At 43.9% G+C, this 27111-nt stretch overlaps 1 protein-coding gene across 4 annotated transcripts in view; it reads right to left on the bottom strand.

Moving 5' to 3' along the window:
- The window catches only part of DIP2C (disco interacting protein 2 homolog C), a 387541-nt gene that overhangs the window by 140215 nt on the left and 220215 nt on the right, over nucleotides 1-27111 (bottom strand). For all 4 annotated transcript variants that reach the window (XM_040645478.1, XM_040645479.1, XM_040645480.1 and 1 more), the window contains 2 exons: nucleotides 8163-8288; nucleotides 524-733 (listed from right to left, as the gene is read on the bottom strand). In XM_040645478.1, coding sequence (XP_040501412.1) covers nucleotides 524-733; nucleotides 8163-8288 — 336 coding nt within the window. The remainder of the gene's footprint in view (nucleotides 1-523; nucleotides 734-8162; nucleotides 8289-27111) is intronic.

Genomic DNA, 27111 nt, shown 5'->3' with positions numbered 1-27111 from the left:
GCCCATTCCAACAGAGACGCTCTTCCTCATTACAGAACCCACATCGGATGGAACCTGAACCAGCCAAGAACTTGAGACACCACGGCAGAGAGCAGGTGAAAGCAGAAGTGACCGAAGCCCCCACCTCCTCGAATGATACCCGGAGTAGAGCAACTTCACTTTAGAATTCCCTGCCTTGTTCGTCAGACCATTACAACTCCATGTGGACGTGCGTTTCAGTGCGAGGAGAAAACACGCGGACACAGGGTTCCACGGCACCCTAGCGAACAGGCACGCATTCCTTTACGAGCAGAAAGCTCCTGGCATCCCAACCGTCAGACACATCGGGACGGTGAGAAGCGGCCAAACCGAAGGTTTCACAAAACAGTAAAACCAAAGCAGCAAAGCAGCAGAAGAGTCGGGGCTGGGCTCTGTGCTGTCCCTCGAATGGATCCCGCGGCCGAGATGCACCGACGAGCTGGTAAATGCCAAGGGCACAGCTCCTAAACGGCGCCCCGCCTGCCAAGGGGAGTAGGGCACTCACCTATGTGCGTCTGGGCCATGACGTCGGCCAGCCTGTGGGCGGCGCCGCTCCCCCCGCTCTGGGTGGAGGAGGAAGAGGTTGTGGACGTGGTGGAACCATGGATGGCCTGGCTGATCCAGTGCTCCATGTTGATGCTGCCCTGGCTGGAGGTGGGGGTCCCCTGGGAGTCACCCTGCACCGAGCCTTCATCTTCTGAGCCCGAAGAGGTGTCTGTGAAAGGGAGGAGATCTGTGAGCGCCAGCAAGGAACACACCCGCGTCGAACGTCGCAAAGACCCGCCACACGCGCTCACCGCCCAACAGCTTTCATGTGAACACTCTGGAGAAGTTACACCACATCTCAGATAATGAATTATTTTTTAGTATAATGAACTTTTCATCCAGAACACCTTCAATAAATATGCCACAAAAATTGTTTGTTTGTTTTTGATATTACAATCTCAAAGACATACTCACCAATTTGCTCCACTCAACAGTTTGGGAGTAAGTATTTCCAGGCATGCCGACAGCAAGCGGGAAGGATGGGGGCAGCATTCTCTAAGAGCTATTGAACTTTCGTGTGTTTCAGAGTGTGTTTGTAGCCCTTGTTGAGACCTGGGGCGTGTCTCCAAGCTATAATTTATTTTTAAATTCTGTGTGAGTGAAGATAACCATATGCCTCCTCGAAGAGTAAGGTGTCAGCGGGGACAATGGTGTAGAAGTTAGAAGGACTCCCATCTCTTTCCCACCAACCTACGTGCTCAAGACTTTGGTCCTCCTTTGGTGAGGACGATACGCCATCACATTACATATCATAAGCAACTAAATATATTTAACATTCATTTCTAATAAAATTTTCTCACTCATGTTTTCTCTGTGAAAACTGTGCATCCTGGATTTAGATAAAACATGTCACTTTTTACATTAAAATTAATGGAACTATTTTCATTTCATAAGATTTCCCCTAGCAGAGAAATTTTCAAGAATTAAACATTGGTGTCCTTATTATTCAAACACCCATGTAGGAGTGAGTTCGGGTCCTACTGCTGTGAGTTATGCGAGATGCCAGGAGGGATAAAAGACCACGAGCTGGGATAGGCCGGTGATGGGTAGTAAGGAGGGCACGTACTGCATGGTGCACTGGGTGTTACACGCAACTAATGAATCATCGAACTTTACATCAGAAACCAGGGATGTACTGTATGGTGACTAACATAATATAATAAAAAAATATTAATAAAACAAAACAAAAAAACCCACGAGTAGCTTAAGAACATCTAATGAGAATGAGAAAAATGACGATTTGTCTTAAATCAAGACATGGGATTCTTTTTTTTTTCTTTCCAACACAACAATATCTGTGAAGGAAATTCACACTCACGCTTTGTTAACATTGTGACATGGCCTGCACTGTCTGGAATATTTTTGAAAGTCTGTTAGGAATTTGTTAGAAAAACAGCAGTAATAGTAGGAGCCAGACAAATTCCCTCCCTCTGCTCTGCCTTGTAAAACAGCGGGATCATAATTTACAGAAGAAGAAAATTGACACGTTTTTTAAATTCAGACCTAAGACTTCTTTCAATCTTTTTGGTTGTGATAAAACACAATATAAAATTTACCATCTTAACCATTTTAAAGAAGTTGGGCCACACAAATACACTCATAAGCTGTGCAACTGTCCCCACCATTTACCTCAAAAGGTTCTCTTCAACTTGCAAATCTGAAACTCTGTCCCCATTAAACAAGAACCCTCCATCCTCCCCTCCCCACAGGCCCTGGACACGACCAGTTTGCTTTCTCTGTATATGACATGGGCCACTTTTCAGTACCTCACACAATGGGATCCTACAGCGTCTGTCTGTGTGTGGCTGTTTCACTCAGCGTAACACCCTCAAGATTCATCATGTTGGGGTGTACTGCAGAATGTCCCTCACTTCTGCGTTCATCTGTGGATGGACACGGGGTTGCTGTGTACCATGGACGGGGCACCTTTTTACATTCCCACCAACAGTGCACAAAGGCTCAATTTTCTCCATGTCCTCACCAACACTTGTAATCTTCTGTTGTATTGTTTGTTTGGTTTTGTTTTTTTGACAGTGGCCATCCTAGTGGGTGTGAGGTTGTATCCCATTGTGGTTTTGACTTGCGTTTCCCTAATGATCACTCATGTGAGTCATTTTGTCTTGCATTACTGGCCATCTGTAGCCTGTTGGGAAAAATGTTCAAGTCCTCAGACTTAATGATTTTTGAGAAACGCATATACCCATATATATCCACCCAAATACTGCCGTCCCCACCAGGTGTTCTCATGCCTCTTTACTGTCCACCTTTCATTCCCACCCCACGCCTTTTCACAGGAAAACCACAGAAAAATAACCCTCGTGATACAGACACAAAAATCCTGAAAAAGTATTAGCAAACAGAATCGAGCAACATATAAAATGGATAGTACACACCAGGACCAAGTGGTGACATTCAGAAGTGAATTAATGTTATACACCATATTAATAAAGGGAGAAGACCCCTAAGTTAGCCTTGAAAGTCACAGAAAAAGTATTTCACAAAATCTAACACTGACTCACGATAAAAGCTCTCAACAACGCAGGAACAGAAAGGAACCTCCTCAGCCTAACAACTGTATTTAATGTTAAGACTGAACATGTTTCCCCTAAGATCAAGACTAAGGGGAGGAGATCCCCTCTTACTTTTATTCAACATTATCGGCAAAGCTCCAGCCAGTGAAATACAGCAAAAAGAATAACTTAAAGGCATCCAGATTGGAAAGGAAACGTTAAAACTGTCTTTAGTCACAGATAACATGATCTTGTATGTAGAAAATCCCAAGGAGCACACTAAACAACTCTTGAATTAATAAATGTCTAGCAAGGTCACAGGATATAAGACAAAGATACAAAACATCTTTGTACAGATACTAGACTCAATTAAGGGAAGGCAAACATAGTTTGTAAACTGTGTATCTGGCAAAGGACTTGTATTCAGATTATATAAAGAACTCTCAACTAGTGAGAAGACAGACAATGCATTTCAAAAATGGGGAAAAGCGTGGACACTTAACCAATGAATATATGCAAATAGCAAACAGGCCCATTCGAAAATGCAAATTAAAACCACAACGAGATACCATTTCTTATCCGCTAGAATAGCTACAATAAAAAAGACAGACGACACGACGTGTTGGCAGGGACGCTGAGAACCTGCAATCTCCTATCTTGCAAGTGGGCGTGGACAACGGTGGCAGCCGTATGGAAACGACGTGGCAGTTTCCTGGAAGTTCAGCGTACACTCTACCCACAAGACGCGTTACTTCAACTGCAGGAAGCTACTCCAGATAAATGATGCACGTATACACAAACGGACGCACGTCGATGCGCACAGCAGTCCTATCGTAATAGGCAAAAACTGGAAACAAGCTAAAATCTACCAACCAGTGGATGGATAACCAACATGTGGAGTCTCTAACAGGACACAATTCGGCAACGAGAAGGAACGAGTCGATGATGCGACAGCACGGGAGGGTTTCAAAAGTACGATGCTATCGAAGCAAGACGTGGACGAACGTATTTTATAGTTTTATCTATAAGACGTCTAGAATATTTACAGGGCATATGAATTAGATCAGTGACTCGCTATGGCTCAGCGTGAGAACGGGAATCAACTGCAAGTGGGCACAAAGAAGCTTCTGGGGTGATGGAAATATTCTAAAACTAGACTGTGGCGATGGTTGCGTAATCTATATATATTTATTAAAAATCATTGAGTTACACACTTATCATAGGTTAGTTTTATGGCGTGTCAGTTATACCTCAAGAAATGTATTGCAGATGAATGTGGGGCGCCTGGGGGGGCTCAGTCAGTTAAGCGTCTGCCTTCGGCTCAGGTCATGATGTTGGGGTTCTGGGACTGAGCCCCGCATCGGGCTCCCTGCTCAGCGGGGCGTCTGCCTCTCCCTCCCCCTCTCTCCACCTCCCGTTCATGCTCTTGCTCTCTGTCTCTCTCAAATAAATAGATAAAATCTTAAAAAAAAATGTGTATTCTACAGTAGTTGAGGGTAAGATTCTGTGAATATCAGCTGCATCAAGTTGGATGACAGTGTTGTTTTGACAATTTATTACTTAAGAAAGGTACTTTTTAAATCTCCGATTATTATTCTTGATTTTTCTACTTTCCCCTCATTATGCCAGTTTCCCCTTTATAAATTATAAAGCTCTTTTAGGTGTACATTCATTATTATGTCTTCCTGATGAATTGCTCACTTGCTATTATGCACGGTCCCTCTTTATAACTTGACCTCCCTTTGTCTTGCCATTTGTCTGATATTAAGAAAGAATTGTTTGCTTTACATTTCATGTTTGCATTGTGCATTTTTTCAACCTTGTATTCTTAATTATCCTCATTTTTTATTTAAATGTGTCCTGGTTGGCTCAGTTGGTAGAGCATGTGACTCTTCATCTTGGGGTTGTGGGTTCGAATCCCACACTGGAGGAAGAATTACTTAAAAAAATTTTTCTTCTCCTATAAAAGACTGAGAGTGTAACAATCCAATTAGATCTTTTCCAGAGACTATGATACTGGTCAGTGACCAGTCACTTCACACAGAAAATGTATACTTCAGGAATATGCTCTGAAGAGCAGTGCACATGAGAAGAATTCTAACAAGACACGGTTATCCACAACCAAGGAAAACAGAATGAGAGAAAATGAAGCTTAGCCCTAAGGTTTTGTTCAAGTGTGGTTATAAATATGTAGGTTGTGAATAAAAATTTTTATGATGATGGTGCTGGCATCTGATTGTATAAAACTATCCCATATGTGATATTATCACTAGGACTCTTGCATGACAATTTACAAAATGTATTACACGGTGTACAAGAAAGCGCTAGTCAAATAATTCAGTGCAAAAATTTCGTCAAAAATACCACTCCCAATAATGTTCTTTTGTATTTTGCAAGGATATCTGCACAACGTTTGGTTCTCTGAAGTTTTGTCGTTCATCATGAATGACATAACCACATTTCTGGGGACGGATTCAACACGGGAAAAGCACATACGTGAATAATCACGTTGCTTCTTGCATTTTAAACTCATCATTTTTCATAAAAAAGTAGCTCAGAAAAACGCCTCTCTCCTGGAATGCTGTCTTGTTCTAAACACTTGGTGTAAGTGGGTTTGTTGTCCTTGTAAATCCATTCTGTTTGTTACAAAACATACACAAAATAAAACTTTTCACCACATTAACAGAATCGGGACATTAACGCCTGTTGATATGGTCAATTAATCTATGACAATGAGGCAAGATTATGCACTGGGAAAAAGCCAGCCTCTTAAACAAATGGTGTTGGGGAAACTGGACACAGCTAATGCAGAAGAATGAAGCTGACCACTTTCTTACACGAGACACAAAAGTAGACGCAAAATGGATTACAGATCTAAATGCGACACTGAAAACCATAAAGCTCCTAAAAAAAGAAAATAGCCAGTAGACTCTTAGAAATACGCCTTAGCAATATTTTTTGGACCTGTCTCCTCACACAAGGGAAACAAAAGCACACAGAAGTAATTAAGATTCTCAGACTGAAGAGCGTTGCACAGTGGAAGAAACCATCAACAGAACAAAAAGGCAACCTACTGAATGGAAGAAGATAATTGCAAATCGCATATCCGATAAGGGGTTAAAATCCAAAATATATAAAGAACTCATACAAATGAAGACAAAAAAAAAAAATCCAAACTATCTGAGTAAAAAATGGGCAGAGGCGCTCAACAGACATTTTCCAGAGAGGACATGCAAATGGCCAACGGACACATGAGAAGATGCCCAACATCACTCAGCATCAGGCAAATACAAGTCAAACTCATGTATCACTTCCCATCTGTCAGAAAGACCAGTAACAGAAAGGCAATAAATAACAAGTGTGGGAAGGATGTGGAGGGAGGGGAACCCCGTGCACTGCTGGTGGGAATGCAAACTCGTGCCGCCACTCTGGAGAACAGTATGGAGGGTCCTCAAAAAGCTAAATATAGAGCTGCCCTATGACCCAGCAATTACACTGCTGGGTATTGATCTGAAGAAAACGAAACACTAACTCAAAAAGATATATGCTCCCCTACGTCTTTTGTAGCATTATTTACAATAAGCAAGATATGGAAACACCCCAAGTGTCCATGGACAGACGAATGGACAAAGAAGAGGTGGTGTCTATATACCACCATAAAAAGAATGGAATCTTGCCATTTGCTACGATGTGGAGGGAGCTTGAGGGCATGATGCAGAGTGACGTAAGTCAGGCAGAGAAAGTCAAATAGTGTGTGTTTTCACTCACACATGGAATTAAAAAAAAAAATGAACCAACAAAAACCAGAAAGAGACTCAAATACGGAGAACAAACTGGTGGTTACCAGAGGGGAGGTGGGTGGGGGGATGGACAGAATAGGTGAGGGGGACTGAGCGGTACAAACTTCTGGTTACAAAACAGGTGAGTCCAGGGATGCAAAGCACAGCATGGGGAACAGAGTCAGAGCACTGCGCTAACCGCGTGTGCTGACATGGTGACTACACGTACACACGGGGCGAAGACGCTGAATCACATGCTGTGTGCATGCGTCTGTTACTCTCCCTGCTTGCAAACACTCAGGACTGAACGTCAAAATACTCGACAGTGTGTTGTGTACGTTCCTCTGTACTGTGCAAGGTAATTCAGGTCTGCAGAAGGGCACAGCAGCAACAATGGCATGAATAATATTGGAATAAAAAAAATTACAGAAAAAACACCAAATAAACTAGGCTCGATCCTTCATGTTTTCTAAAGGTACCTGGATAATTTAACTTTGTGCTTTACTCTGGTTTTGAAGACCATAATACAAAGATTGTAATTATTTGGGTCAAGTGAAGCAGAGAACTTAGGTAGTTTTGTTTTTTTTTTTATAATAATATTTTTTTATTATATTATGTTAGTCACCATACAGAGAACTTCGGTAGTTATCAACCATTAAGAGTGGGGTCGCCAGCAGGCCTCTGGACCAGACTGGCCCTCTGCCTGTCTCTGTAAATAAAGTTTTATTGGCACACAGCCACTCACTGCCATGCTGCCCTGGCTCCTGTCACATCTCCACAGCAGAAATAATCGCAGTGTCCAGAGGCCAAACAGTACGTGCACATTACAGGAAAACGATGAGGACCCCAAGTTAAGGTAACTGCATGAATGTTTCAATTCATTGGATTTCTCAATACAACCTCACGACATATTGATGTTTGAAGGACTTGAGAATCTGTACAGACCAATCCAGGCAGAAGAGAAGCCCAACTTCAGTTATAACTGTGGAGGCACAAACTCTTCCCTTTTGCTACACGAAGCATTAAGTAAAATTTTGTTGCATTAAATAAAATTTTGTTAGGACAGGCTGCATCATTTATGAATCTCAATGAAAAGATGAATACACGCATTTGTATAGACACATAGAGAATGTTCATTTCCGTCCCAAGTTTAATTCAGAGTGCATCCACTGGGCCTCTGATTCACGAAATCTGAATGACAGTACCCTTAGTCTGAGAGCGACAAAGACCGGGACTGCTTGAGCGAGGGGGCATTAACTGCAAGGCTCGCTCGTCACTTTAGGAAGCGGGCAGCGGGCCCGCTGCTCACCTGGCGGTGTGTAGGCGTCCATCGAGGTCTGCACAACCAAGGACCTGCGTTTGGAAGGCATGGGCACCGCCATCTTCCTTTCTTTGTGCTTAGCCAGCGCCGCCTGCACGGCCTCTGTGTGGACGTCTACAACAAAAGGAGAGCTCAATCACCCCATTGTTCAGGGACACCCCGCAGGCCCCACGCCTTTTCCCCCTTCGGTCTGGTCCTGTGAAACAGTTTATCCTCCTACAGAAACTGTCACAAACAGGGGTGGGAAGGAAGGAAAAGAAGTAGAAAACCACTGGCTAGAAAGCTGCAGAGAAACGACATTCAAATTCATTCAGACTTTTAATGATTCATTTTTTTTACCCTAGATCCTGCATAAATAATCACATACTGGCTGCAAAGTGCTGTGTGACTCTCTTCTTAGTTGATCTGTGGGTATTTCTTCAGAGGACACTCCTCAAACCGCGTGATTCATGTCAATGCGAGTCACCCCTTACAGGCTGAAGCAGTGATTTCCACGAACACTCCCCAGGGGTGTCCGTCACTGTGCTTGGCCTTTTGAGTGTAGTAGCCCATTGTATTCGCCCCACAAATATTTACTGAACGCCTACTCCGTAAACGTCCTCAGGGCTGGGGGTACGGTGGGAATCAGGAGCTGACGCAGCTGACCTTCTAATGGGTAAGGGACACCCAAAAGGCAATCATCCGGGGCAGGAGCGAAACAGGACAAACACTGCCTACCTCAGTGTGAGGCCAGGGAAGAGTTCTGTCGACGTGAAGTTGGAATAGTAAGAACAGCCATTCTGTCAAGATGAGAATCCCCATGGCATAGAGGAAAGGCAGCTCCCAGGTGGGGAAGGTGAATGAGCAGGTGCTGGCAGAGAGAGCAGCGCCCTGGGGAGGGACGCATCAGGACGAGGGCTTCTGAGGCGGGGCAGGTGGCCTGGCTCCCACTTCACGTCTGACAGGGAGGCACTGGGGACTTTAAGCAGGGCTGCCACGATCTGAGTCCGTGGCGGGAGCGGGGGGGGGGGGGGGGGGGGGGTCTTCTGCGCAGGAGAACACGTGGAACCAGGAGCCCACAAGAGGGCAGCAGGCAGGCTCAATACGGCTCCATGCCATCTCCACACAATCCCACCGAGGGGCTACTTCCAGCATTTCCCAAGTGAGGAAGCAGAGGTATGAAGCTGTCCCAGTTTTTAACATGGGGAGCAGCATTGCTAGGTGTGAACCCAGGTGTGAACACCTCCAGGGTCCACACCCTTCACCACCAAACACACCACGCTCTAGCCGTTCCTACGAAAACTCCAGCAGGTCGGCATTTTAGAACAGGCCACCCAACGGCCCCCACGGGCCACCTGCGGCCTGCATCTCTTCTTGCAGAAAGTGTGAAAAGACACTATGAAAAGAAAAGCTATGAAACAGAGGTCAGTATTCATTTACAGGTGCGGGGGAGACGGTGCAAAATAGTGAAATGTTCAGATCTTAAGTACAACTGATACATTTTAATACATGGAAATCTAGCTGTAGAACCATTATCCCAGTCGAGACACAGGACGTATCTATGGACCCAAAGTTCCTGCGTGTGTCCTTCCAATCAAAGCCCACCCTGAATAAACAGCTACTGCTCACGACTTTGACACGCTTTCCTTGGCTCCTGACCTGCATACAGATAGAATCGCACAGACTTTATATGACCATATCAATTCTACTTGCTGACATGTTCGTTCATGAGGCTGCGTGCTTCAGTACTTCACAGCGTCTTACCGATGAGACCTAACACAACACATGACTATGTCATAATCCATTCATACTTCTCCAGTTGATGGATATTTGCGTTATGTCCAGTTCTGGGCTATTACAGAACATCTACGGTGAAGACTCACGTGTGTTTATGCGGACATTTTCACTCCTCTTTGCTAAATGTCTACAGGTGTCATTGCTGGGCCATACGGTAAGTGCAAGTTTTAATTTAAAGAAATCGCCAAACCGCTCACGAGTGGTTATGGTAGTTCACATCTCCGCCAGCCGTGTTTGAGGTTCCAGTCCTGACACGTCTGTACCAACACTTGGTACACTCAATCTTTGCCACAGCAGACACCACCGTGGTTGGGAAGGGGAACTCACTGGGGACCTCAGCTTGCATTCACCTGACGGTTGAAGCTGAGCCCCCTCCCTGGGCTTACTGGACTCGAGTATGCCACCTGTCGTGAGGTACCTGTTCCAGGTTTGGACCATCTTTCGAGCTGCCTTTTCATTGTGGATTTACAGTAGTTCTTTACATATTATAGGTACAAGTTATTTTAAGGTATATGTTTTGAAAATATTTACCCTGAATCTGTGGCTCACCATCATACCCTTACCAGTGTACCAGATGAGAAATTTTAAATTTTCATGAGATTTGCTGTATTTTTTTCCCTAACCAGTGCTTTTTCACTGCTGTCTGTGAAATCTTTGCCTACCCCAAGGTCCAAAAGATATTCTAGTTTCTTCTGGAAGCATTAGAGTTTTTAGCATAATGTACTCAAGGTCCATCTATGTTGTGGCATATGTCAGAATTTCATTAAGGCTGAATAATGTTCTACTGTATGGATATAACATATCTTCTTCATTGATTCAACCATCAATAAATATTTAAGTTGTGTCCGCCTCCTGGCTATCGTGAATATGCTGTCATGAACACTTACGTGTAAATACCTTTTTGAGTTCCTGCTTTCAATTCTTTCAAATAAATACTGAGAACTGGGATTTCTCAGACTTCCAGGGAAGATGGTGGAGTAGAAGGGTTCCAACTTCTTCTTGTCCCATGAACACAGCTAGATGACACCCACATCAGTGTAACTAACCCAGAACAAACCCCTAAGGCCAGCACAACAGGCTCTGCACAGTTGATCATAGACAAGAGACCACACTGAAAGCAGGAGGAGGGGCAGAGACCCATTCCAGAACCAAACCGGCCTGTGAGACTAACCACAAATAGGAAGGACACCACGAGTGTGGAGACAGGAGAGGGACAGACCCCATACCGGCCACCCCTGACACGGGGGACCCTGCACTGGGAAGATGAGACCCCACAACATTCGGCTTTGAAAACCAGTGAGGCTGGGCTTCACGGATTTTTACAATCAGTGGGGCTTAACTCAGGGTACTTTGAAAATCAGCAGCTCACCTCTGGGAGAGTCTGATGGCCTATGAAACAGTCCTTGCCCTTGGAGAGACAGCAAACAACCCACTGAGCTACAACACAGATATGGCAGTACGAAAATCTCCTGAGGCACACAGGAAGGGTATTTATTTACTAATCCCAGCTCATGCCCAGGACGGGCAGAGATCTTTCGGAGACTTCTCCAAGAACACAAGAACTGGCCGGCACCACTTCTCTCCTTGCCCCCCGTCTAGATACCTGGACACCTACAGGAACGAGCACCGACACTGGCCACCTAGCTTTGCTAAGAGTACACCACACCCTGCCCCCACATTCTCCTTCAGACTCGTTCCACCCAACTTGCCCCATTTGTAGGCATCCCTCTGAAGTGGCTCCAGTTCCCATCATGGTCTAACAGGTTAGGTCCACCACCACGCTCTCCTGTGGCTCCGCCCCATCCAACTTGCCCACTGGACAGGAGTCCATCCAGAGCAGTGCCTTCCTCATCTCACTCTGCAAGCAACCCCGCAGTGACCAGCACCACACCAAAGGGACACCTGCCATGGAGGGGAAGATAACCACACACACCAGTTCAACTGCAGCCCAAGCAGTGGCCTAGGACAGACAGCTGGTCTGTCTGCTGGCCCCACACACCAACAAAAACCTCATGGGGGCAGCAAAAACAGAGAGCCCTGAGTTCAGTTACTGCGAGCTCAACAGTCAAAGTGGGGGCAGATATCTGGTCCGACTGCAGGCCCCACCTTCAATGAAAGCCCCTCAGAGGCCAGCGCAAGGAGAACACCGTGCAGTACAGCTGACTACAGCTCAGCAAACAAGCTAAGAGGAGGCATCTGGTCTGAACCCTGCCTACAATAGGCAAAGAGGGTCACTGCAGGTGACGGGAAGGCAAACACGGCTCAAGCACAACAGTAGGGCGCATGCCACACACACAGGAGACACGTGAAGTACCAGGTTCTGGTGAACAGGGGACACTGTCCAGTACCTCGAACAGGGCAGCTCAGGGCCTCTTCACAAGGCCACTGCTTTCCAGACAAGGAGACACACCTGACTTTCCTAACAAATGAAAACAGACACAGACACTGAGACAAAATGAGACTGAGGAATAGGTCCCAAATGAAAAAAAAACAGGATAAATTTAGAGCAAAAGAGCTCAATGAAATGCAGATAAGCAAGATGCCTGCTAAGGAATTCAAAGTAATGATCATAAAGATACTAGACTTGAGAAAGGAGTGGAAGACTCAGAGAGACCCTCAAAAAAGAAATAGAAAATATAAAAATGAACCAATCAGAGATGAAGAACTCAACAGCTGAAATTAGAAATACACTAGATGGAATAAAAGCAGACTAGAGGAAGCAGAAGAATGTATCAGTGAGCTAGAAGACAGTAATGGAGGAAACCAAGCTGAAAAGCAAAAGAAAAATGAATAATAAAAAATGAGAATAGATTAAGGGAACTCAGCAACACCATCAAGCATAATAACATTTGCATTACAGGAATCCCAGAAGGAGAAGAGAGAGAAAAGGGGGCTGAAAATTTACTTGAAGAAATAATAGTTGAAAACTTCCCTAATCTGGGGAAGGAAACAGAAATCCAGATTTGGAAGACACAGAAAGTCCCCAACAAAATCAACCAAAGAGATCCACACCAAGACACAGCTTAATTAAAAAGGCAAAAAAATGGTAACAGAGAATTTTAAAAGCAACAAGAGAAAACAGTTACACTCAAGAGAATCCCTATAAGGCTAACAGCTGGTTTTTCAGCAGAAACTTTGCAGGCCAAAAGAGAATGGCATGATATATTCAAAGTGCTGAAAGGGAAAAATCTGCAACCAAGAATGTTCTATCCAGTGAAGTTATTATTAAGAAAAGATAAAAAGAAGAAGATAAAAATTTTCCCAAACAAAAGGTAAAGAAGCTTATTACCACTAAGCCAGTCCTATAAGAAATGTTAAAGGGAATTCCTTTGAATGTAAAGACCATAACTGGGAGTAAGCAAAAGAAAAAACTGCACAAATACATACAAACACAATAATAGATTATTTACTTACAAAACCAGTATGGAGGATAAATCAAAAAAGCAAGAAAATATGTCTATAAAATATATCTATAGAATATGCCTATAAAAAGATGTAAAGTACAACATCGTATACATAAAACATAGAATGGGTTCAAACTTAAGCTACCATCAACGTAATACAAACTGCTATATGCACAGGATATTATATATAAACCTAATGGTAACTACAAATCAAAAACTGGTCACAGATATGCAAAAAATAAAGAGAAAGGAATCCAAGCCTATCACTTAAAAAAAAAAAATCAGACAAGACAGGAGAGAAAAGAAAAAGGATCAGAGAAGAACCATAAACCCAACTCTAAAACAAGTAACAAAATGGCAATGAGTACATACTTATCAGTAATTGCTTTGATTGAAAATGGACTAAATGGTTATCAATCAAAACAGAGGGTGATGGAATGGATTAAAAAACAAGACTGATATTATGTTGCCTATAGGAGATTCACTGCAGACCTAAAGACTACTGATTGAAAGTGAAGGCTGGAGAAACATTTACGCAAGTGGAAGTGAAAAGAAAGCTCAGGTAACGATGCTTCGATAAAATAGACATTAAAAAAGGCCTATAACAAGAGAATAAAGAAGAACACTACATAATTATAAAGGCAACAGTCAACAAAAAGACATAACAATTGTAAATATCTATGCACTCAACATGAGAGCACCTAAATATATAAAGCAGCTATTTACCAACATAAATGAAAAACTGATAGTAATACAATAGTAGCAGGGGACTTTAACACCCACACTTACCTCAATGGATGGGCCACCAAACGGAAAATCGACAAGAAACAGTGGCTTTGAATGACACACTGGACCAGCTGGAATTAACAGATAGATTCAGAACATTCTATCCAAAAACAGCAGAATATACATTCTTTTCAAGTGCACATGAACATTCTCCATATGAGATCACATGTTAGGCCAAAAAAAAAAAAGTCTCAAAATATTTAGAGACTGAAGTCCTATCCTGCATCTGTTCTGACCACAATGGTATGAAACCAGAAATCAACCACAAGACAAAATCTGGAAAGGACGCAAACGAATATTTAAAAACATGCTACTAAACAACGAATAGGTCAACCAAGAAACCGAAGAGGAAATAAAAAAAATACATGGATACAAATGAAAATGAAAACACAGTTGTCTAAATTCTTTGGGACGCCACAGAAGCTGTTCCAAGAGGGAAGATGATGACAATACAGGGCCACGTAAAGAAGCAAGAAATATCTCAGATAAACAACCTCACCTTATATCTAAAGCAGCTAGAAAAAGAACAAACAAAGCCTAAAAGCCGGTAAAAGGAAGGAAATAATAAAGTTTAAAGATGAAATAAATGAAACAGAGACTAAGACAACAGCAAAACAGATCAATGAAATCAGGAGCTGGTTCTTTGAAAAGATCAAAAATTGATAAACCTTTAGCCAGACTTATCAAAAAGAGAGAGGACTAAAATAAATAAAATCAGAAATGAAAGAGAAGAAGTAACAACCAACACCAAAGAAACACAAAGGATTATGAGAGAATGTTATACAAATTATACACCAACAAACTGGACAACCTGGAATGGACCAATTCCTAAGAACAATCTCCCAAAACGGAGTAAGGAAGAAATAGAAAGTTTGAACAGGCCAATTACTAGCAATGAAATTGAATCAGTAATCAAAAATCTCCCACCACACAAAAACCCAGGACCAGATGGCTTCAAAGGTGAATTCTAACAAACATTTAAAAGAAGAATTGTTTATTCTTCTCAGTGTTCCCAAAAATGCAAGAGGAAGGAAAACTTCCAAACCTATTCTATGAAGCCAGCATTCCCTGACACCAAAACAAAATACCCTACAAAAAAAGAAAACTATAGGCCAATATCTCAGTTGAACACAGACGCAAATATTGTCGACAAAATATTAGCCAACTAAATCCAACAATACGTTAACAAAATCATTCACCGTGATCAAGTGGGATTTATTGCCAGGATGCGAGGCTGGCTCAATATTCACCAATCAATGTGAGACATCACAGCAACAAGAGAAACGGTAAAGACACTGTGGTTATTTCAGCAGATGCAGAAAAACCACTTGACAAAGTACAACATCCACTCAGGACAAAAACCCTCAACAGAGCAGGTTTAGAGGGAACATACCTCAACGAAAAAGGGTACATATGTGTGTGTATATATACCCGCAGCAGACATCATACTCAATGGTGAGAAACAGAGCTTTTCCCCTAAGATCAGGAACAAGACAGATGCCCACTCTCACCACTGCTGTTCGACACAGCACTGGAAGTCCCAGCCACAGCACTCAGACAAGACCAAAGGGCGGGGGGGGGGGGGGGGTGGGAAGCCATCCAAACCGGTAAGGAAGAAGTAAAACTTTCACTATATACAGATCACATGACACTATACATAGAAAACCCTAGATTCCAGCAAGAACCTACAAGAACTTATAAATGAATTTAGCAAGGTCAGAGGATACAAAATCAATATACTAAAACCTGTCGCATATCCACACACTAGTAATGAAATAGAAAGAAACTAAGAAAGGTGGAAACCTGGATCGCTGATTTCAGCCTTTCTTCTTTTCTGACAGAAGCATTTATAGGGGTGTATTTCCCTCTATACATTGCTTTAGTTCCTTTCCACAAATTTTGATATTTGGAATCTTAAGATCTTTTTAAAAAATTGTATTTATTTATTTGGCATGAGAGAAAGAGCACAAGCAGGGGGAGGGGCAGAGGGAGACAGAGAAGCAGACTCCCCACTGAGCAGGGAGCCTGATGCGGGACTCGATCCCAGCACCCTGAGATCATGACCTGAGCTGACGGCAGACGCTTCACCGACTGAGCCAGCCATGAGTTGTCACATGTTTAACACAGTCTACTTCGAGTTAATATTGTGCCATTTGGTGAAACAAAACAATACAAACAAAAAACAAAAAACCTAGAATAGAATTCCACGTATCTCCATCTTTTGTACTATTTTTGTCACATATTTTATAATGGCATTTATAACTACCACCACAAAACATAATTTTTGCTTTACCTGGCATTTTTCACAGAAGTAGACATTAAATCCTAAAATTCGTAGGGAACTGCAAAGAATGGTGAATAGTAAAAGCGAGCTCGAGAAAGAATAAACCTGGAGATTTCATGCTCCCAGATTTCAAACTATACCACAAAGCTGTAGTCATCAAGGCATGAAAACAGATACACAGATCAACGGAGCAGAACATGGAGCCCAGAAATAAACCCACACCGATGTGGTCAATCAGTCTACAACAACACAGGCAAGAAAAAGCAATAGGTGAAAGATGGGAAAACTGGACAGCAGCATGCAGAAGAAGGAAGCTGGACCGCTATCTCACACCAAACACAAACATCAACTCAGAATGGATTAAAGACTCAAATGTAGGACCTGAAACCATTAGAACCCTAAAGGAAAACATACGCACAGTAAGCCTGCTAAGCAACAAGTTTTGGATCTGTCTCCTCAGGCAAAGGCAACAAAAGATAAACACGCGAGACCGCATCAAACTAAAAAGACTTTGCAAAGCAAAGTTACTTCAATGAAATTAAGAAAAAACGGGTATCTTCTTTCTTTTATATGAATTCCACCTGTTCTTTCCTTTCAGCCTGAGATGTGTGTCCTACACCACGTATCACAGCTCCGGTCTGCTGGCCGCACCTGCCTGTCCTGGCCGCACCTGTCCGTCCTGACAGCCGAAGCCGAAGAGCCTGGATTTCAGCGGCCGTAGATCACATGTGGATTGGAGACGCTGCCCTTAGCAACAGCACGGCCGATCTCCCCAAACGTCGGGGCAGAGTCCTCTTCCCTTCTGCCTGCTTCACTCTCCAGCGTCTTCCAAAGCAACGCCGACAACAAACACAGGGAAGAGGGAAAGCTCTGGGTCTTGTCACGGATGTCGGACCAACCCACCACAGCATCGCCAGAGCTGGAAGCACCTCTCCTTCATTAAAATAAAGGCTCTGGTCGTCACAGGATTTCGTGTTGACACTTTTTTAATTCATCATTTTAACGACGCTGTTCCTAAACAGAAGTCAGCTGTTCCCTTTGACATCATCTGCTCTGCTCTGATTTCAAGATTTTCTCTTTATATAATTTCTTGTATTTGAAGTCATTTTATTTTTTAAAAATTGAATGATCCACACCAAAATATTAAGAGTAGTCAGGGGCACCTACGTGGCTCCAACTCTTGATGTCAGCTCAGGTCGTGACCTCGTGGGTCATGGGATTGGGCTGTGTCAGGCTCTGTACTCAGCAAGGAGTCTGCTTAAAAGATTCTCTCCCTCTGTCCCTCCCCCCAACCCCACTTGTGCACTCCCTCTGTCTCAAAAAAATAAATCTTAAAAAAATCAGTCATTTCAGAATAATGAAATTATAATGTATTGATTTTTGTTCACTCTTCTTGATATTTGCTAAGGTTTTTGCTGTGAGGATAAATTACTTTGGCAATCCAATAAAAAACATATTTTTAACATAAAATGATCATTTTAGTAAAAATGGATAGTAAAGGTACATTTTTAAATTGTGTTTTTCCATAAAAGTAAAAGACATTTTAAAAATTGCTAGCATTACACACAAGTCTGCTAAATTTTGTCACAAAACCGCGAGAGAAGAGAAGTAGCGTACTTCCAATCACACAGAGACCAGCATGCCAGACAGGTGGAGACCCCGGAATGAAAGCTAGAGTTTAGAGTTGACCATGAGTCAGAAATAAATGTTTGCTGCAAGTCATGAAGATGTTATTTATTTATAGCAAAACTGAACAATGCATAGGAATTAGTAACTAAACTTTACTCATTTTCAAGAAGGCAACCCTGCGTTCTCTCTCAATGACAAAACAATGGCGTAACAAGCATTTAAAAACATGCATCCGAATCACCCAGAAGATTCCATCGGACCACATACTGGGTAGTAACGTTAAGTAAAAGGACAGGACGACCCCTCCCCAAACGGCACTATGGTATTAACGCCCAGACCCCTTGGACAGCACGCTAATCCAGTCAAAACAAAACAAGGCCAAGATGTGGGAAGAGATGACCCCCCCCCCCGCCCCCACAGTGGACGATGTGCTCTGCAGCCTGTGGCGTAACCACCGCAAATAGGGGTCCCTGCCCTTCTGAATAAAATGTTCACATCAGAAGTTACTTCCATGTGTTAAGACGTTGCAGTGTTGAATACCCCCCACCCCCAGAGCCCCCAGTATCCTCGACTACTAACTAGAATGCTCAACAACTAACCGCCCCCACAGTGACCAGGTCTGTTTGGAAAAATGTCTTGAAATATGGTAAACAGACAGACCCGCGTCACCACACATCTCCCGGTGCTTCTGACCTGGCTTCTCCCGTTTCCCCTCCATGGGGCTGGGAGCACTCTGTGCTCAGGGCGGCAAGAGAACCACCAATGGTGACCCCGGTCACAACTCCTGCATGTCTAACAGCTACAGGCAAGTGGAGGTGGGGATGACACTGGCCAGAGGGCAAGGGACAAACTCTCCTTCTTTGCAGGCCAATGCCAGTGGGCACCCAAGGGAAGCCCCGGGCAGTTCTGAGGGCCCTGGACACAGGGACGGGGCGAACTGGGTGCACAGAAGATGGGAGAGGGGGTATTAGCTGAGAATAAGTTCACAGTTCTTAGCCTAAAACCCAGACCAATCCTACAAGAGCTCACAAAACTAAAAACTTCTAGGACAATATGCGTAGGTAAATCTTCCCTTGAAAGCTCAGCGTGTCCTACAACGAGACTGTGAATGAGTCCAGCAGCTGGACGCACAGGAAATCCATTACAACCGCCGATCAAGGGTCACGGGACCCTCACCACAAAGGTCCCGGAGGCAGTTTTCGGCCAGCCACACGAATTAGGAGCGAGAGGTCGGCCGGGGCGACGGAACAGGCCCGGTGGAGGCGAGTGACACCATCTCTTTAACGAGCGCGCAGAGGGCAGCAGGTGGTGAGCTGACAGCACGGGGCGCGGGGCGGGGGCGCTCCCACGAAGGGCTGAACAACAGGCGCACTTGAGACAGAAACGCGCCTGGAGACGCACGCATGTTCCGTTACAGGAAAGAGAACCAGTATCTTCCACAATTTCCAGGTGTCAATGGAGACGAGGACCAAAAACAGGCCGAAGACACTCCAGGCTGCTCGCGAAGAGGCCAGGAAGTGACTCACGTACAGTGAACGTGATCTCAGTTTGCGTTTCCACGGTGGCACTAACAGCTTTCCGAAGCAAAGAGGAAGGGAGCGAACACAGCCAGGACGCACCGAACACGCAGGGCCAAGGGCTGTTTGAGGGTGGACTTGGCAGGGTGCAGCAGGAAGGGCAGAGACCCGGACGCCGTCAGAGCCAACGTGGGGCACTGGGGTGCCCCAAAGCTGAGGGGGCCTCACGGGAGGGATTCCTCAAAACTGTCCGGGCGGGGGCGGGGGGTGCGCTGCTGGAGACGCTGGCCCGGCAACTGCACAGGAACCAGCAGAACACCCACGTCCACATCCGCTCCTAACGCAGCTGGCCAAGGAAAGGTGTGCAAGGGCCCGGATCCACTCTTCCCGGACAAGGCAAGGAAGGGGAGTTCAGGGCCGGAGGCAACAGCGCCACACGGCACATTCCGAAATACTGAGCGTCCTTCCGTCCAGGGCAAGGAGACAGCGGAGGGCGGCGTGGCTGTGCATGCAGACATGACTCGTGCTCGTGCAGAATGCGGTCCGTCTAGGGTTAGACCCGCCCTGGTAAGAGCGAGCTCTTCAGCAGAACTTCCCAAAGCGCGGAAGTGCTAACAAACCAGGGCCTGTGTCGGCGCTGGAGAAACAGAAACACTGTGTCCTTGTAGAAGAACTGACCAAATTCCTCACACAGCTCTGCTTCCTGCAAACGCTCCTGCCTCCTCGTGGCTGTGGACCAGGACTTGTCAGTGCACTCAGCTCCCCTCCCACCGCGTGGGAAGGCGGGCGGGCCTGGCCCTACTCTTCCACTTCGGACAACTTCTCCACCTGCTGTTTGCTCAAAGAAACGTCTGAGTTTTCCTTCCCCAGTAGCCCCACAAGCTGAGATCCTGCCTTCTGGGCAGGAGGCTGTAAGAAATGGGGAGACAGAAGCTGTCCCCGTGCTTCTGGGGACATGACTGAACACCGACGTGGGAGCCAGGCTTTGCAGTCAGAGTCCCAGCTTTGCCACTCACTGGCTATAAAACAGGCGGTGAGTTTTGTAGTCTCTCCGGGCCCCACTCTGATCCCGTGTAAAATGGGGAAAAATTACGGTTGAGGAGAGACTTATGTACGACAGAACACACGAAGGGAGCCATAGCCGCCTGTCCCAGGCAGACACTCATTAACGACTGTTGCTATTACCGATATCGTCAAACGGGGGGTTTGGTACAGCGGGTGTGCGATAAACACAAAAGACCCAAAGGAACCTGACTGCTGGCGGTTTCCACCTCATCCTGGCACACGGGTAGCCTGAATTCTCGAAGCAACACTGTCACAGTGCTGGTGTTTCTGCAAGGCACACAACACAGGCCACAGGGCAAACCGGGGAGCGGGGCCGGGAACAGTCAGCAGGTGGCAGGCAGTAACACAGGCTCCCCGCGCCCACCCTGCATGTGGCCTGGGGACCCAGGACCCTGCTCCCCCTGCAGTCCCCAGTCTGCACCTTGAAGGTCATAGGTCCTTTCTCTGACACAAGAGAAAAGTCCCTTCCAAAGGCTCAGTGAGGCCCTTGAACAGGAAGATCCCGGTAATCTCCTGAGCAGAAAGCTCCACTTTCCCCTTGGTTGCCTTCCGCAGACCGGACAGTCGTTCACCCTGGAAGAATCTCGTATGTTGCAATACAACAATCACCAGGGCATCTTGAGAACAGAAGTACAAATGATCAGGACACGTTCACCCCTCCGAGGAAGGGGTGTCCATGCACATCTGTGGGTTTAAATCCTAAGAGAAACTGACGTGTGCCCCCTTCACTTCACCCTGCTGTCAAAAGCCTCCACCCACTTCCTGAAGCTCCCACTGGTCGTGGAGTCCTTGGCGTCCCACCATCAGTAGCACGGATGTGCGTGCCGAGGGGACGGCGGTCTGACTTCAAACCGACGGAGAATTAACCCAAGACAGGGTGTCTGCAAGGACGCTTGCTTGTGCCACAGCAGCGGGGCCGGTAAGGCCGTGCCTCCGGAGCCAGACTACCCGGGTCTAGATCCCAGCTCCTCTACATGAGCTCGGGCACGCTACTGAACCCACCTGTGCCTCGGTTTCCCTAAGTGGGAATGGCTCTGGGGTGGCTCTGGGGATGAAGGAGTGAGGACGCTGGAGGGCGCAGGGTGGGGCACAGAAGGGGCTCCGGTCTGATGGCAGCTCATTCCACGATTATCCACCGAGCCTCTCATGGGTCACTATTTGCTCTTTGCCTGTGGGATTATTTCCACTGAAGAATGAACAATGTCACTACTCAGACGCTAACCGAACGCGTACCAAACACGTTCATTGTGCCAGGCTCTGCTCTAGGCAAAATTATCTTTTTTTCCATCATAAACTCACCCCATGTTTAGCACTTTTAACTGATGCTTTTGTCCTTAGTGAATGACACGGGAGATAAAATTTTATAACAGCTATAACCTACCCAGGAAAAACACCAAAAGTTAATCATAAAAACAAAGGCCAATGACCTTGTTGGCATGAGACGAGGCAGTGAGGCTCTGGAACCGTGCACCAGGGTACACGAGCCACATAAAACCCTTTAAAACGGCGCCCGGCACAAAGCAAGTGCTCGAATAAACATCGGCTGCCATCAGGATTACGACGACGGGCAGCAAACGCCAGGTCTCGCCGTGTGCTGCTGCCCCACAGTCTCTGGAATGTCACCAACCAGACTCGCGTGCGACCGACCAGGCAGTCTGCCTGGCTTCCTGCTGGGAGCACAACGCTGAGAGCCACCAGGGCACATCCACGGTGGCTCCTCCGTCCCTAGTACCTCCTGCCTGTCCCTGGCCCCTGCTTTTCCACCTAAATCCCAGTCTGTCCAGACTCCGGAGGACCCCATGGGGATTTTTATTAGAACCAATATGGCAGAGCTGACGTCTGCGCAATCACGACTCCCCGTCCGTCATTGCAGTGCGCCCACTCAGTTGGCCTTCTTCAACCACTTCCATCTACAATTTTATCATCTTCGTCATAAAAGTCTTACACGTCTTCTGCTTCAATTTTCATTAGATTCTTTATAAGATGCTCGGGTTTTCTGTGTTTTTTGTTTTAGTTTATGGAATCTTTTCATATTATTTATTGGGAAGAATTTTTAAGAATAGTAAGATCCCCAGGAAATAACAGAAAAATTCATTGAGGATTAAAAATATCATTTAATTTTAACATTTTAAAATCTACTGTACATACAACTTTTTAAGTCACATTTTCACGTTTGTTAATATCTAGACATAGGATTTTTGTTTGTTTAGGTTACATTGAGCCATTTTACTAAACCCTCATTATTTCTAAAAATCGAGAGATGACTCTGGACTTTCTGTAGATGACATCCTGCAATTCTCCCTTTCCATCACTGTCTGGGTACCATCACTGACACAGGCGTCTACCCTAGAACCAACTGGAAAGGATCCCTTCTCTTTCTTTTTTTTTTTTTTTTTTTTTTTTTAAAGATTTTATTTATTTATGTGACAGAGAGACAGCCAGCGAGAGAGGGAACACAGCAGGGGGAGTGGGAGAGGAAGAAGCAGGCTCATAGCGGAGGAGCCCGATGTGGGACTCGATCCCAGTACGCCAGGATCACGCCCTGAGCCGAAGGCAGACGCTTTAACGACTGCGCTACCCAGGCGCCCACTCTCTTTCTGCTCTCTAAAACTGTTTGTATAGAATCTGACGTTAATTGCTTGGAAGTTGGGTATAACTCCAATATAAAGCTTTCTGAGCCTGCTGTGTTTTTGTGGAAAGGTTTCTAGTGACTGCTTCCTTTTAGTTAGTGGCCACAGGACTACTCAAGGTTTCCATTTCTTCTTAAGCTTTTATATTGGGAATTTGTCCATTTAACTAAGTTTTCAAATTAACAGTCATATGGTTATTCACACTATTCTACCTTTTTTTCCCCTCTATCTGTAGTAATGAGTCCCATTTTTAATTCCTTTTATCATTGACTACTTTCAGTATTCGGACTGCAGGTTTTTCAATATTATTAGTAGTTTCCAAAAACAATTTTTGTCTTTCTTGATCCTCTAAACTTTACCATTATCCTTCATTTCATTTTTTTAATTAATGGATTTCTGTTTCTAGGGCAATTTTAGGTTTATGGGAAAATTGATGGGGAAGTGCGGCATGTTCCCCATCACCCCCTCACCTACACACACGCGCGATTTTACCCTACACTGACGTATCACGTTAGTGCAGTACGTAGATGAGGCAATGCTGGTACATTACTAACTAAAGTCCACAGTTACCATTAGGGTTCAGTGTTGGTGCTGTACATTCTATGGGTTTCAACACATGAATAATGTATGTATGATCACAGTGTAATATTAAATAGATCCACCACCCTAAAAATCCTCTGTGCTCCACCTCTTCATCCCTTCCTTCCCCTGAGCACTTGGCAACCGCTGACTCCATTATTTCTTCTTTTCCAAAATGTCATGTATTTGGGATCATACAGTATGGACCTTTTCAAATTGGCTTCTTATACTTTGCAATACGGATTTAAAGTTCCTTCATGTGTCTTCAAGGCTTGATAGTTAATTTCTTTTTATCACTAAATAATATCATCACAATATGTTTTTCCATTCATTTGTTAAAGGACACCTTGGTGCTTCTAAGGTTTGGCAATTATGAATGAAGCTGCTATAAGCATCCATGCGCTAATTTTTGTATGGATATACTTCCAACTCATTTGGGTAGACACTGAGGAACACAATTGCTGGATCACATGGTTCCAGTACATTTTGTAAGCAACTGCCAGACTGTCTTCCTAGGTGACTGCCCCACTCTGCGCTCCCCCAGCAGTGAGAGAGACTTCCGGCAGTTCCACATCCTCACCTGTATTTGATGTCAGAGTCCTGAATTTCTGCCATTCTAATAGTGGTATCTCACTGTTATTTTGACCCGCATGTCTCCAATGACATATGATGTTTAGCATCTTTTCCTGTGTATTTGCCATCTGCATACCTTCCTTGGGAAGGTGTAAGTTCAGATCTTCCACCCACTTCTTAGTGGGTTTTCTTACTCGTGGTGTGAAGAGTTTTTTGTATATCCTGGATACTAGTTTTTTTTAATCAGAAATGTTTTTTTACAAAGATTTTTCTTCTAGTCTGTGGTTTACCTTTTTAGTCTGTCTTTTACAGAGCAGATATTTCTAATTTTAATAAAGTCATACTTATCAACTTTTTTCTTTCATGGATTATGCTTTTGGCATTATACCAAAAAAGTCATCACCAAACCCAAGGTCACCTATATTTTCTATGTTATCTTCTGGGAATTTTAGTTTTGGTTTACTTTTGGGTCTATGATGCATTTTTTAAAAAGATTTTATTTATTTGATAGAGCAAGAGAGAGGGACAAGTGGACTCCCGACATGGGGCTCAATCCCACAACACTGAGATCATTACCTGAGCTGAAATCAAGAGTCAGATGCTTAACCGACTGAGCCACCCAGGCACCCTGGATCTATGATACATTTTGAGTTAATTTTTGTGAAAGGATTAGGATGTTTAAGATCTGTGGGGCGCCTAGGTGGCTCAGTCGTTAAGCGTCTGCCTTCAGCTCAGGGCGTGATCCCGGCGTTCTGGGATCAAGCCCCACATCAGTCTCCTCCGCTGGGAGCCTGCTTCTTCCTCTCCCACTCCCCCTGCTTGTTTTACCTTTCTTGTTGGCTGTCTCTATCTCTGTCAAATAAATAAATAAAATCTTTAAAAAAAAAAAAAGATGTTTAAGATCTGTGTGTACATTCAGTTATTACAGTGTTATGTGTTAAAAAGTCTATCATTTCTCCACCAAGTTGCCTTTGCTTGTCAAATATTGACTATATTTGTGGGTCTATTTCTGAGCTACTAGGATACATTGATCTATATGCCTATCGTTTCACCAATATCTGTCTGTACTATCCCACATTTTATATGAAGTCTTGTAGTTGAATAGCATCAGTCCTAAACTTTGTTCTTTATTGTGTTGGCTATTTGGGGTCTTCTACTTTTCCATATAAACTTTAGAACTGACTTGTTGATATTCACAAAATAACTTGCTGGGATTGTTTAATCTATAGATCAAATTGGGAAGAACTGACACCTTGACAATTGAGTCTTCTTATCCATGTACAAGGACCCTGTTTATTTAATAGTTCTTATGATTTATCACTTTTATCATTTTCCTCATCTAGGCCTTATACATTTTTTAGAGTTCTAAGTATTTCCTTTTGGGGGTGTTGATGTAAATAACATCATAAATGACAATTTCAAATTCCAATTGTTTGTTGCTGGTATATAAGAAAGTGATTGGTTTTTGTATGCTAACCTTCTATCCTGCAACCTTGTTATAATCACTTATTACTTCGATTTTTTGATTCTTGGGATTTTCTACATAGACAATCATATCATCTGTGAATAAGTTTTTAATTCTTCCTTCCCAATCTGTATGCTTTTGATTTCTTTACTGTCCTATTGTATTAGCTAGGATTTCCAGTACAATGTTGCAAAGGAGTGGTAAGAGGGAACATCCTTGCCTTACTCCTGATCTTGGTGGTAAATCATTTAGTTTCTCACCACTAAGTATGATGTTAAGTAGAAGTTTTTTGTAGATGTTATCAAACTGAGGAAGTTCTCCTGTATTCCTAGTTTGCTGTAATCATGAATGGGTGTTAGATTTTGTCAAATGTTTTTTTTTGTATCTATTGGTAGGGTCTTATGAGTTGTCTTCCTTAGTTTGTTGATGTGATGAATTACATTAGTTGATTCTTGAATGTTAAACCAGCCTTGCATACCTGGAATAAATTTCACTTGGTCATGGTATATAATTTTTATACACGATTGCATCTGACTTGCTATTTTGTTGAGGAATATTTTAAATCTATGTTCATGAGAGATAGTAGCCTATAGTTTTTCTTTCTTGTAATGCTTTTGTCTAGTTTTGGTATCAGGTTAATGCTGGTCTCATAGAATGCTTAGGAAGCACTCCCTCTCCTTTTATCTGGAGGAACAGATTATACAGAGAGGTATAACCTCTTCCTTAAATGTTTGGTAGAATTCATGAGTAACCCATCTGGGCCTGGTGCTTTGTTTTGATAAGTTATTAATTATTGATTTGTTAAATAGACATAGCCTTACTCAGATTGTCTACTTCTTCTTGTGTGACCATCAACAGATTGTGTGTTTCAAGGAATGGGTCCATTTCATCTCCATAATCAAATTTGTGGACACAGGGTTGTTTGTAATGTTCCTTTATTGTCCTTTTATGGTCTATAGAATAAGTAGTGATGGTCAGTTTCTCATTTCTGGTATTAGTGATTTTTGTCTTCTTTTTTTTTTAGTTAACCTGGTCAGAAGTTTATCGTTTATTGATTTTTTCAAAGAAGTGGTTTTTGGCTTCTTTGATTTTCTGATTTCGTCTTTTCAATTGCATTATTTCTTAAGTTTTATTATTTTTCTTCTCAGATTTACTTTGCTCTTTTCCTAAGGTTGAAGCTTACAGATTTTAGATCTTCTTTTCTAACATAAGCATTGGATGCTACACAT

Source organism: Ursus maritimus, unplaced genomic scaffold (assembly GCF_017311325.1).
Source record: "Ursus maritimus isolate PB19 unplaced genomic scaffold, ASM1731132v1 scaffold_31, whole genome shotgun sequence".
NCBI lineage: Eukaryota > Metazoa > Chordata > Mammalia > Carnivora > Ursidae > Ursus > Ursus maritimus.
This window is presented reverse-complemented; position numbering and strand designations above follow the sequence as displayed.